Source organism: Petaurus breviceps, unplaced genomic scaffold, assembly GCF_028583685.1.
Source record: "Petaurus breviceps papuanus isolate PSGF00001 unplaced genomic scaffold, PetGlider_PUasm1.0 78, whole genome shotgun sequence".
In the NCBI taxonomy this organism is placed as follows: domain Eukaryota; kingdom Metazoa; phylum Chordata; class Mammalia; order Diprotodontia; family Petauridae; genus Petaurus; species Petaurus breviceps.
The window spans coordinates 7,607,859-7,620,982 of NW_027186502.1; the positions used below are offsets into that span (position 1 = coordinate 7,607,859).

The following is a 13,124-nucleotide window of genomic DNA, read 5'->3' on the forward strand; positions in this document are numbered from 1 at the left end:
GGGGTCCTAGGACTGTTCTGCAGACAGAGAATGAATTAATGAAGAGACTGGCAATGTATCTTGTGTCCTTGCTAAGCTTTTTCTCCCCGGGAACAAAGATTGCTGATAACTTGCAGTGTCAAGATGAAGAAAAGACCTCCATTTGGGTATTAAGTGCTGTGCTTAAACTTGTTGTAACTCTGGGGTAGATTCAATTGTGATCCAGGGGTGGGGAACTTTTGACCTTTTTGTGTTCTATGATTGAACAAATGAATGTATTTTACTTATGATTGGAAACTAATCTCCATTTGAGAAGAGGGGCTTTGTGATGGACTAAATGAAGGTACAGACTAGGGGTGGAGTAGTATTTAGAAGAGGGACTTTATGATTGATTAAATGAATGTAATGTCCTAGGGTGGGGAAGTACTTGATTAAATCAGGTAGTACTTGGAGATTATTTAATCACACTTAGTAAATGCTGTATTTTGAATGATGCCATATTTTGATCTTCTCTGTTCTTAATTTTTCACTGAATAAAATGGAGAGCACCTATGCTGGTATTTTGAACCTGGGAAGTTGCCTTTGCTTGGCATTACATTACACACACACAAACAAAAAACCTAGCTGTGTGACCTTGGGCAAGTTATTTAAACCCAACTGCCCTCCAAAAAGCAAAATAATAATAATAACAATTATTATTATTATTATAGCTTATATGTTCCTTTCTGTTACAAAGGACGAAGTAGAGAATTCCACAAAGAAGTGACAATATCCTCAAAACCAAGTCAACAAAACACTAACTAGAAAGGTAGGGAAATGAATGAAGGAAAATTCTATTTTGGATCTCATTTTCACTAGAAAGAAAAACCTGGTTGCTAAGGTAAAAAATTATAAAAAACCTTTTACATCTAATTTATGGGAAATTTATTACCTTCCTACTACATGCTTGACAATATGCTAGGTACTGAAAATAAAGGGGCAAAAATGAAACAGTCCGAGTACCTCAAGGCATTTCTATGTTATTGGAGGGTAAACATCATGGGGGCAGTGGGGCACAATACAAAGAAGGCATCAGAAAACCTGGGTTTGAGGGGCAGCCAGGTAGCAGAGCGAGTAAGAGCACCAGCTCCAGTGTTGGGATGACCTGGGGATCAAATCTGGGCTCAGACACTCAGCACCACACCCGGAAATAACTGGCCGTGTAACCTTGAGCAAGTTACTTAACCCCGATTGCTTTAAAAAAAAAAAAAAAAACCTGGGTTTGAATGCCACTTCTGCCACTTCAATTTCCAAAAAAAAATTCTAGAATGGATAATTAAGGAGATTGTCAGTGAATATTTAGAAAATGAGATAACAATTAAAAAGAACCAGCATGCCCCAACCGTAGGGACCCCTTGACACCCACCCATTCCCCAGGCCCCATTAGATTTTAAGCAATTTGAGGGAGGGGACTGTCTCCCTCTTTTTTTTTATTTAATATCCCTAGTGTTTAGCAAGGACTTGGCACATAGTAAGCGCTTATTAAATGTTAATCACATTGAAATGAATACAGAAATAAATCATACTTGGTTACATTATAAACTTTCATTGTCATATATTTCCTGCCAGTTTTTATTTTTCCTCAGTAAAATGAAGTATGTTTTTTTCAAAGTATTTCTGTGAATATTTAATTTGCTTATTGTTCTGAGAATATTTAGTAATCTCATCTCTGACAAGAAAATAATCTATAACTGTTTTGGGGTGAGGAATCCTATGTTTTATCAACATTGTATGGGTTTTTGTTTAGATACAAGGATTATCATTCATTTTACCATACCAAAAGTCTATGTTAAAAAGAACATTATATAGACATTAATTGTTCTAAATTAGTTATTTCCTATTGTGATTTGATTTTGCCTGATGCTAGTCAGTTTCTTTTTTTTTGTCTTTTTTTTTTTTCGGGGGGGGTTGGGGGGGGGGGAGGAAGGCAGGGCAATTGCTTGCCCAAAGTCACACAGCTAATAAGTGTTAAGTGTCTGAGGGTGGTTTTGAACTCAGATCCTCCTGACTCCAGGGCCGGTGCTTGATTCACTGTGTCACTTAGATGCCCCAAGTCAGTTTTTTTTTTTTTATATAACCTCAGTTTCCTCCTTGATAGCTTTATGTTTGGTGTGTCTTGCCCAGAGAAGACAAAGGTATTTGTAAATATCTTCATTCTGTAATCTGATGATTTCATTTCTGAATTCAAGTCCAAAGCCTTCAGTTCCATTTCTTCCTTGAAATGTATGAATAATTTTACATATGTTAGCTCAGTGATGGTCTGCCCCCCTCAGCTTTTAAATACCATGAACCACTTCATAAATTATGTTAACAGGAGGTGCAACCAATGAGCGGCTGCAGCCACACGTACTACTATGAAACATGCGAACTCATAGTTATGGATCTTATGTGAACATGCTGTTTTACATTTCTGTAGAGAAAACTAAGTTTCAGAAGCCTCCCATGAAGTTGCAATGGCATAGAATGCTATCATTTATATATTAATATTATACAAAATGTCTATTTCATGGTTAATACATCTTGTGTCTTTATTAATTAGGAGAACTTCATTTAACAATGTAGACAACATCACAATTTCACATCTTTCTTCTTTGGGGGGAGGGGTCTCCCTCTTCTAATACTTTTGCTTCTCAAATCTTTAAAACAGGGGGCTTTTTTAAATGTCGAATTGTTTATTTTGTTCTCTGTGCTGCAATGGATAGAGCAGCGGAGTCAGAAAGCAGTGGAGTCAGAAGACCTGAATTCAAATACAGCTTCAGACACTTTCTAGCTTAGTGACCCTGGACAAGTCACTTAGCCGCTGTTTGCCTCAGTTTCTTCAATTGCAAAACAGGGATAATAATAGCACCTGGCTCCCAGAGCTGTTGTGAGGATTATATGAGATAATATTTGTAAAGCACTTAGCACATAGTAGACACTTAATAAATGCTTGTTCCCTTCCTTTCCCTTGTGTTACCTTTTGACTTTTAGGGTATCAAGAATTTCTAACATATTCTTATTTTCCAGATTCCATTTGACATTTTTCTTTTACAGTAACTTTAATTAGACATTATGGTGTTCATGTTTTTACTACATGTATTGACTAGGTACATAATCTTCCAATGATTTTTTGCAGGTCTTCATTGGTTTTCTCAGTACACTTGTACAATGGCAGGTATTTTACACTTTTCCAAGTCATGTTACTGAGCAGCTCCACCTTTACCCCTATGGCCATGATTATGGCAATGACTATTTTAAAATGCATATGTGCATCTATATATGTATATGTATGTAAACATGCATATATGTGTAGCCATATACATACATACTTACCCACAAACACATACTTGTATGGGTTCTAATAAATGCATTTGTTTATGCTAGCTTTCACAGATACCACCCTTTGGGAATTAGTGTTTGGGTTTCTAAAGCCCTTTATAACCTGGCCCTTTCAGCTTTTCTAGTTCTCCCTTGCTTTATACTTCACCACCCCTTCTTCCATGTACTCCATGATGCAGAGACACTTGACTCCTTACTGTTGCTATACGTGACCCACCATCCCTTAACCACAAGTGTTTTCACTGATTCTCCCCCATTCATGAAATGCTGTGAGGCTCTCTCCATTTCCCTGGCTTCACTCAAGTCTCACCAAATGTCCCACTTTCTGAAAGAAAATTTTCTCAGTCCTCCTTAATCTTAGGGCCTTTCCTCCAAGATGATGCCCAATTTATACTGTATATATCTTTTACATAATTGCTTACATATTGTCTTTCCCATTAGACTTGAAAGCAGGGACTGTTTTGTGCCTTTCTTTGTTTCCCTGGAACTTAACACAATAGTCGGCACATAACAGGCCATTAATAAATATTGACTATTAGTAGGATTTGTGCCATCAAACCCAAAGTGGGCTTTTTTAAAATTCCACTCTAAGTATGCCCATCTCCTTTTCAAAATCGTTTGAGGCATCAACTTTATTTTTGCCATCTATTACATTATTAAGTAGCAATTCTGAAGTTTATGTTGAATGTAGATTTACAACGCCTTCAGGTGCTTCAGACTTTCCCTCTTCAGATTTAAGTAACTCCTTAATTTTCATTTTTTATTTCATCTAATCTGTGTTTAAGAATTGCTACTTCTTATCTTTGTCTTGAATTTTCCAGAATATATTGCTGCATAACTTAAAACTAAAGCTATCAATATGGGGGAAAGCAATATAAAAAAGTAGTATAATAATTACTATTTTTAAAGGCATGAAAATAATGGAAAACATACAACTTATTTTCCTTGAAAAATCACCTAAGAAGCTAGGGGACTAGTTAATTAACAAAATTGAAGTTTGTTATTCCAAAATTTAAAATTCCAAAATTAGGGAGTATTATTTTGAATTTTTATTAAGTATATTACATTTTAATCTGATAAAAGAATCACATGAAGTTTAATGATTTTCAAAGTAGCAATTTAGCCTTGCCCATATTTACTCTTCATCTTCTTACAATTTCCTCATCTTTCACAAATTTCACACAAAAACTCCTTCACATAAAATCCATCGCAATCTACATAAAGAGTATAGGCAAATGAACAAGACTGAATATTTTGTGCAATGGTGCCAGGTGCCAGGCTATATGAACAAGTAATTACACTGTCATATATCAATACAGGAAATCAGTCTATTTATGCTACTCTTGTTAAAGGGAGTACATTTTCAAATAATCAGTCAGCAAGGATTTCCACGTACCATTGGTCCACCCAAAAGCATTAGCTTTTGAAATGAGAGTTATACATATTCTAAAAAGAAAATAATGTCTCAAGGAAGAGGAAAAAAGATGGGTTCAGACATATGCTTCTCTTCTACTTGAAAATTTTTATGAAATTTATTCAATCACTGAAATTCAAGCAATGAGAATTATTTTTCCTCTGATGATAGAGAAAAAAAAATTTCATAAAAATCAAACTAGTGAAGCCACATAGAGCACTGTCTCTGTCTCTTTCTCTACATCTCTGTTTTCTCTCTGGGTATCTCTTTGTCTCTCATTTCTCTGTCTCTCTGACTCTCTGTCTCTAACTCTGTATCTGTACCTCTTTTCTTTCTCTGTTTGTGTCTCTGTATCTCTTTTTGCCTCTATCTCTTTATCTCTGTCAATCCCTGTCTCCCTATCACTCTCTGCTTCTGTAACTGTAGCTTTGTCTCTCTTTTCTCTTCTCTCTGTTATTTCTGTTTACCTTTGTAGATCTTTCTCTACTTCTCTTTCCCTCTGTCTCTCTGACTCTCTCTCACTTGCTTCTTTTCCCATCCTCAAAAAAAAAGTATATCAAGTAATAACTTCATTTACCTTAATAAGGAAAAGGTGATACTTTGGAAGGTCAAGGAATCAGCAAGAAGAAATTCTGTTATAGTTCTGATAATCATTAATACTCAGGAACTGGTTTCTAGAGTGGAATTGAAAGAATCCTTGGGAAGAAGTGACTACTCCTTCCTAGAGTTTCTGACAGAATAGAGGAAAACCAGAGATAGTCTTATATGTACCCTAGATTTTAGAAAAGCAGAATCCAAAGGTGCGGAGGAAAAATTAGGAAGGATTTCATTGACTAAAATGAAATTCTACTGGGATGACATCCAAGGGTCGATAGGAAACTCTCAAGAATGGAAATCTAAAGACACATCCAATGTGTACTGTGTATTAAAAAGATTACATTCAAAGTGGTGTGAAGAATGATTTGTAGAAAGGAGAAACTGGATGGAGACAGGGAAATTATAGTTAGGATCTCGCATCTTGAACTGGGTTAGGTAAAACAGAACTGGTAGGAGAAAGCAGATATTAAAGATACAGCAAAAGCAAATTCTATAGGATTTGCTAAGTGATTAGATATAGGGACTAAATGGATAGTCAAACAAAAGATTTTAAGTTTCAGTCCTGGAGTGTGAAAAAAAATGTTGGTATCCAAAAGAAATGGGAAGTTCCAGGAAGGGGAAGGTTTTGAAGGAAAGATAATGACGTTTTGGGTTTGTTTGTTTTGTTTTTATTTTTGATACATTGTATTTGGAGTTTTGGTAGAACATCCAGGTGTAGATGTTTAGTAAGCCGCTAGAAATGTAGAATTGGAGCTTAAAGAGAAGGTCAGAAATGGTTATATAGATAAAGTGGATACATAGTTCTGGAAGTCATTGTCGTTGACTTGCTTCAGTCATCTCCAACCCTTCATAACCCCATTTGGGGTTTTCTTGGCAAAGATATTATAGTGGGTTGTCATTTCCTTCTCCAGCTCATTTTACAAATGAGAAAACTGAGTTAAGTTTCAGGGTTAAGTGACTTGCCCAAGATCACACAGCAAGTAAGTGTCTGAGACAGGATTTGAACTCATGACAATGATTCTTCCTAATTCCAAGCCCAATGATTATCCACTTCACCACCTAGTCCTTAGGAGTCATCGAGGTGGCTTTTGAAGCCTTTGGAATTTATTACACTCAGGAAAGAGACTATACGAATAAAGAAGAGAAGCAAGGACAGAGCTTTGAGGGGAAGCATTCCCACATTCAGTGGGAAAGAGTGGGAATCAGAAAAAGAGATAAGACAGAAATATAGAAGTATAATTGGAAGAGAACAGTGTCACAATCCAAAGAAGAGAGTAACCAGGAAAAAAGGATGTGGCAGATGTGGCAAGGAGGGCAAAACCTATGGATTTAGCAATTAGGAGGTCACTGGTGACCTTTGGAAAGAACAGATTTAGTAGAATAATGCAAACAGAAATCAGAAGGATATCCCTAACTCTGGGCAAAGAACTTATCCTCTAACTCTTTATTCATAAATCAGAATGAGAAAAATATCTCTCCTTCTCCATCATTATATAAAGAAATTCCAACTTGGCCATTTATTTCTTTTATCATGAAGCATGACAAGCAGCTTGGGTACCTATCCTCCTACTCTTATCATTTTCTAAGTAGGTGGAAAAGCACTTAAGAAAAACCGTCTGCCAGTATCTTCTAAGACTGCCATTTTTTTAATGAATTAGCAATTTGTTCAAACCAGATCTAAGTATAAGAAGGGATGGAATGGAATAAATAAAGGGGAAGGAATGGAGGTAGGGGGTTATCTTCCTTCTTCAGGATAGTGACATATTATGATGCTAAAAAGGAAATACTGAAGTGAAAAATAAGCAATGTGGTATAATGAAAGGAACTCTGGTTTGAAATGTGTGAAATTAGGCAAATTATTCAATCCGTTCTTTCAATTTCCCCATTTTAAGGGAACAAAAAACTGAGTTAATAATCCCTGGGCTACCTGGCAACTGGTGGCATAGTGGATACAGCATTGGACCTGAAGTTATAAAAATTTGAGTTCAAATCTGGCCTCAGACACTTACTAGTTGGGTGACCCTAGGTAAGTCACTTAATTTCTATATTCTTCAATTTCCTCTACACTAAAATGAGGATAATAATAGCACCTACCTCCCAGGGTTGTTGTGAGGATCAAATGTGATAATACTTGTAAAGCACACAGCACAGTATCTAGTACATAGTAAATGCTATAAATGTTAATTAGTAGTAGTAGTGCAGTAATAATGTAGTATAATATAGTAAAGAATAGTATTATTATAAGGATAAAATGAAGTGAAATATGAAAGTTTCTTTCAAAGGAAAGCTTAAACCACTAGATAACTAAGCATTGTTATTAAAATATTGCATTTATTTGCTTTAATATTATTAATTTTAAAAATATAGGGTCAATACTTACATTTATAAGTCCTACCAAATAGAACTCTTTAAGCCTAATTCAAAGTACATGCTGTTTTTTTTTTTAATTAAAGCTTTCTATGAAATCAAGGGCATACTTTTCATATATATGTATACACATACATATATATACCAGTCTTATTAATTTAGCAACAAAATAAAATTTTAAATAAATGTCTGTTATAAATAAATTTGGATGATAAACATAATGTAGCTAAAACAAAAGAAATTGCCTTTCTGGTTTTCTGGGTTTTTTTTTTTCAAATATTTTACTTTTATCCAATTATATGTAAAAATTTTTTAACATGATTTTTTTTAAATTTTGAGTTACAATTCTCTCCTTCCCTCCTCTCCCCACATTGAGAAAGCAAACAATTTGATATTACCTTTCTGTTTTGAAAGTTTTCTTGCATGTAACTCCCCAATAGAATTATTCTCATTGAATTTCTGATAAAGTTGGGCATGACGAAAGCCTTTGAACTTCTCGGATTTGGTGTAAATGACAAGATCTGACAGCTCCAACGCTATTTTTATCTTCCTGGTCTATAAATAGAATATAATTATTTTGCAGTGTTTCATAAGTTCTTTGAAGGAAAAACTTTTTTCAAATCAAGGAACTATACTTTCAATCCTGTGATCTTAATTCATTGTTGGCAAAGTTATCATATAGAAAATCACTTTAATCTAGTCAACAAATATTTAATGTTAATAGAGCAATTATACATCATATAATACATCATAAAAGATATAATAAGTGTTACCTAAAGAAGCTAATCTTTCCATTTTTTCCCCAATGAGTTCTGTTCCTCCTCATAAAGCAGATGAATTTCCTTTTCATTCACACTGTGGGTCTATGACATTTTGAGGGTACCAGGGCAATAGCCAGTTTCGTGGTAGAGTAGAAAGTGCTGGACTTGGAATCAGAAGACCTGCAATTTCCCTTATTATTATTATTATTATAAGGGAATAATCATTATTATTCCCTTATTATTAGTCATTAGCAGGTATATCTCTAACTTTATATAACACCAAAGAGATCAGGGGTCTTTTTCTTTTTTTGTAATGCAAAAAAATTGTAGTTCTGCTTCCTGGACATTGAGTATGTTGGTCTGTACCAAGGTTCTCTCCTTTATCAGTGGCAAAATGGACTTGAACTCAAGACCTGGCTTTGAATCTTGTCTCTGACAATTAGTGATTGTGCCATCATTAACAAGGCAATCACTTAATCAGAATGGAAAAGCAAAAATTATTTAGTGGAAGCATATCAAAGAAGCACACTTGTCATTGTCATCCACCAGGTCCTAGTTCTCTAATAAAGATCTGTCTCATAAGCATTAGCCCTAGCACCTAAGTACATCAATAACATGCTAGGTAGATTTTTGTTTCTTTGTCATTGGATCATTGGTCTTCTCCAATAAATGGTACAGATCACAAGGGATCTCTCTCTCTCTCTCTCTCTCTCTCTCTCTCTCTCTCTCTCCCTCCTCTCTATCTCTTTCTCTCTGCATGTGTTTCTGCCTGTCTGCTCTCTCTCTGCATGTGTTTCTGTCTGTCTGTCTGTCTCTTTATGTGTCTCTGCATGTCCATTTATAAACTTTTTCCTCTCTTTTTAAAAATTTTTTAGTTTACATCATTTATTTCCACAAGATTTTGAGTTACAAATTTTCTCCCCATTTTTCCCTACCCACCACCCCAAAATATCAATCCCACTGAATATTCCCTCCCCCAATCTGCTCTCTCCCATATCTTCCCCCATCCCCAGTCTGATTTTCCATTAGGGCACAGTGGATCTCTATGCCCTAGTGCCTGTATATCTCATTTTCCAGTTACATGTAAAATAATTATATATGTATATATATATATATATATTAATATTTGATTTTAAAACCTTGAATTCCAGATCTTTTACCTTCCTCCCTCATCACCCACCCTCACTAGCAATTCAATATAGGTTGTACATGTGTAGCTATGCAAAACATTTCCATAGTGGGTATATTGTGAAAGACTGACTATATTTCCCTCCATCCTATCCCACCCCCACATGCTCTATTCTCTACTTTGATCCTGTCCCTTTTCAAAAGTGGGTGCTTCCAACTTCCCTCCCACCCAGCCTGCCCTCCCTTCCATCATCCCCCCTCTCATGCCCTTCCCCCCTACTCTCCTGTAGGGTGAGATACCCTATTTAGTGTGTATGTCATTCCCTCCCTAAGCCAAATTCAACGAGAATAAGGTTGACTCATTCCCTTTTGCCTTCCTGTTCTTCCCCTCCATTGTAACAGTTTTCCCTTGCCTCTTCTATATGAGATAATTTGCCCCATTCTGTTTCTCTTATCTCCTCTCATTATATTGCCTCTCTCACCTCTTAATTTCACCTTTTAAGTATCATCCCTTCCTATTAAGTTGGTCCTGTGCCTTCTGTCTATGTATACCTGTATACATATATACACACATTCACATATGTATTCACAAACCCATATATGCTCCTATATAGACATATATGTATACATTTCTATTCCCTTCAACTATTCTCATGCTGTGAAAAGTTTCATAAGTTAAAATTATTGTTTTTCCATGTAGGAATGTAAGTAGTTCAACTTTGATAAGTTCCTTATGATTTTTTTCCCTGTTTACGTTCTCTTGTTTCTTGTATCTGAATGTCAAATTTTCTATTGAACTGTTTTTTTTTTTCATCAAGAATACCTGAAAGTCCCCTATTTCGCTGAATGACCATATTTTCCCCTGAAGCATTATACTCAGTTTTGCTGGGTAGGTGATTTTTGGTTTTAATCCCAGCTCCTTTGACTTCTGGAATATCATATGCCGAGCCCTTTGATCCCTCAGTGTAAAAGCTGCCAGATCCTGTGTTATCCTGATTGTGTTTCCACAATACTCAAATTGTTCCTTCCTGGCTGCTTGTAATATTTTCTCCTTGATTTGGGAACACTGGGATTTGGCTATGATATTCCTAGGAGTTTTCCTCTTGGGATCCTTTTCAAGAGGTTATCGGTGAATTCTTTCAATTTCTATTTCCTCTTGGGATCCTTTTCAAGAGGTTATCGGTGAATTCTTTCAATTTCTATTTTGCCCTCTTGTTCTAGAATATCAGGGCAATTTTGCTAGAGAATTTCTTGAAGAAATATTTCTAACCTCTTTTTTTATGATGGCTTTCAGGTAGTCCAATAATTTTTAAATTCTCTCTTCTGGATCTATTTTCCTGGTCAGTGGTTTTACCAATGAGATATTTCACATTGCCTTCTATTTTTTTTTTCATTTTTTTTAGATCTGTTTAATAGTATCTTGATTTCTCATAAAGTCACTAGTTTCCATTTGCTCCAATCTAATTCTGAAGGAATGATTCTCTTCAGTAAGCTTTTGAGATTCTTTTTCCATCTGGCAAATTCGGTTTTTTAAGGCATTCTTCTCCTCATTGCATTTTTGAGCCTCTTTTGCCATCTGGCTTAATCTATTTTTTAAGGTGTGATTTTCTTCAGTCAGGTTGTTGACTCTCATTTCATAATTTTCTTACATCATTCTCATTTCTCTTCCCAATTTTTCTTCTACTTCTCTTATTTGGTTTTCAAAATCCATTTTAAGGTCCTCTATGGCCTGTAACCAGCTCATATTTTTCCTGGAAGTTTTTGGTGCAGGAGTTCTGACTTCATTGTCTTCCTCCTGTTCTATGCTTTGATCCTTTCTGTCCCTAAATCTGAGTTTAATGTCGGATTCCTCTGTTTGCTTTGCTTCCTTTGCTTGCTCATGTTGCCACTCTATTACTTGACTTTTGAGCCTTTTGCCACAGTAGAACTCTGCTACCCAAAAGGGGAGCTTTGTCCCAATTGCTGGGGTTTTCAAAGCTGGTGGAGCTCTTAGTTGGGTGTCCTCTCTGAAGCCTCCACATGCTCTCTAGCAAATTGTATCATGCACCCCAGGACCTCCACCCTAGACAGTGATCTAGATCCAAGAAGGTTAAAGTAAGAGTGATTACCCCTCAGACTGGTTGCTTGGTCCCCCTACAATCTGCAGGCCTGGGGCTCTGAAGCAGCCATGTGGCAGATGGCTGCACGGCCATGGAGCCTCAACTGCTTCTCACCCTGGGGGCAAAGGCCTGACCACACTCCCAAATTCCCTGTTCCCACAAAGTCTACACTGGCCTCTCACTTTGTCTTTGGCATCTAAGGGTTGACAATTCTAGAAACTGCCACAGCTGCTGGTGATCTGAAGTCCGTCCAGCAGGAGGCTGGTCTAACCACCCTGAGGCTAAAACCTCTGGCTGGAGCGGGGCTGGGCTCGGCTCCCAGAGAGCTGTGCTGGCTGCTTCCTGCCAGCCTACTGGGCTGTCTTCAGTGGGAGGTTAGCCCCTCTCTGTCATTTTGTGGGTTCTATAGCTCCAAAGTTTTTCTAGAGTCATTTTAACATGAATTGGAGGAGGTGGAAGCTTGAGCCGAGGAAGTCCTGTTTCTACACCACCATCTTGACTCCACCCCCATTTATAAACTTTTAAAAGAATAGTCTTATTGCCCCCATTCTCTCATCATCAACTGACTCACCAATCCCTAACATCCTAGATTTTTTCTGCCTAGAACAACTCAAGTAACTTGCCCAAGACCACACTGCTATTATGTGTCAGAGGTGTGACTTGAATGAAGGCCTTTTGGGATCCAAGATAGTTTTCTGTCCATTACACCATGAACATTTATTAATGGGCCTTTGTTTTAGGGAAGAGCTTTAGATCATTACAAGAAGTGAACAAGTTCAACCTAGTCTGTTCTCTTGTTCAATTCTTGTTCCAGTTGCAGAGTCAACCCAAACCATTTTTCCTATTACATCTAGTTTGTTTATGAGATATTTCTGTACATAACATTGACACATATGGCATATAACTTTGGAAAGCAAGCATAATCTTTTCTTGAATACTGACTAATTCAAAATAAAACTTGAACATTGCACTCAGGTTCCTATGATAGGTAAAAAAAATTTCCTCAAAATTATAATAGCAGATATTTATACAGTGCTTTTGAAAACACTTTATTTATTTTATTCTCCTGACAACAATGGGATAAACTGACCCACAGATGAGGACACTGAGGGAGAGATTTCACAGATGAGGACACTGAGGAATAGATTAAATAACTTTCCCAAGATCACAAAGCTAGCATCTATAGAAGTATTTAGCCTGAGATCTTCCTCACTCAAGGGCAAGCATTCTATCCACTACACCACCTAACTGCCTTTAAAGCCTCTTTATGTTTGGAACCAATACATAATTGGAAGGAAATAGTAAGAAAAAAAATTGCTCACTGGAAAATGTTTTTAAGTTTCTTACCTTCTTTTTCCTAGAATAAGTCATGAAATTTCTTATTAGAGATGTTTTGTCTTCTATCTCTTTTTCTTTGGTCTC

General features: G+C 36.4%; 1 protein-coding gene across 1 annotated transcript in view; it reads right to left on the reverse strand.

Annotated features, from left to right (window-relative positions):
• Positions 1-13,124, reverse strand: part of PLCZ1 (phospholipase C zeta 1) — an 80,048-nt gene that overhangs the window by 43,705 nt on the left and 23,219 nt on the right. The window contains exons 6-7 of the mRNA XM_069106049.1: positions 12,432-12,449; positions 8,113-8,269 (exon numbers count right to left, since the gene is read on the reverse strand). Of these exons, the coding sequence (XP_068962150.1) occupies positions 8,113-8,269; positions 12,432-12,449 (175 nt within the window). The remainder of the gene's footprint in view (positions 1-8,112; positions 8,270-12,431; positions 12,450-13,124) is intronic.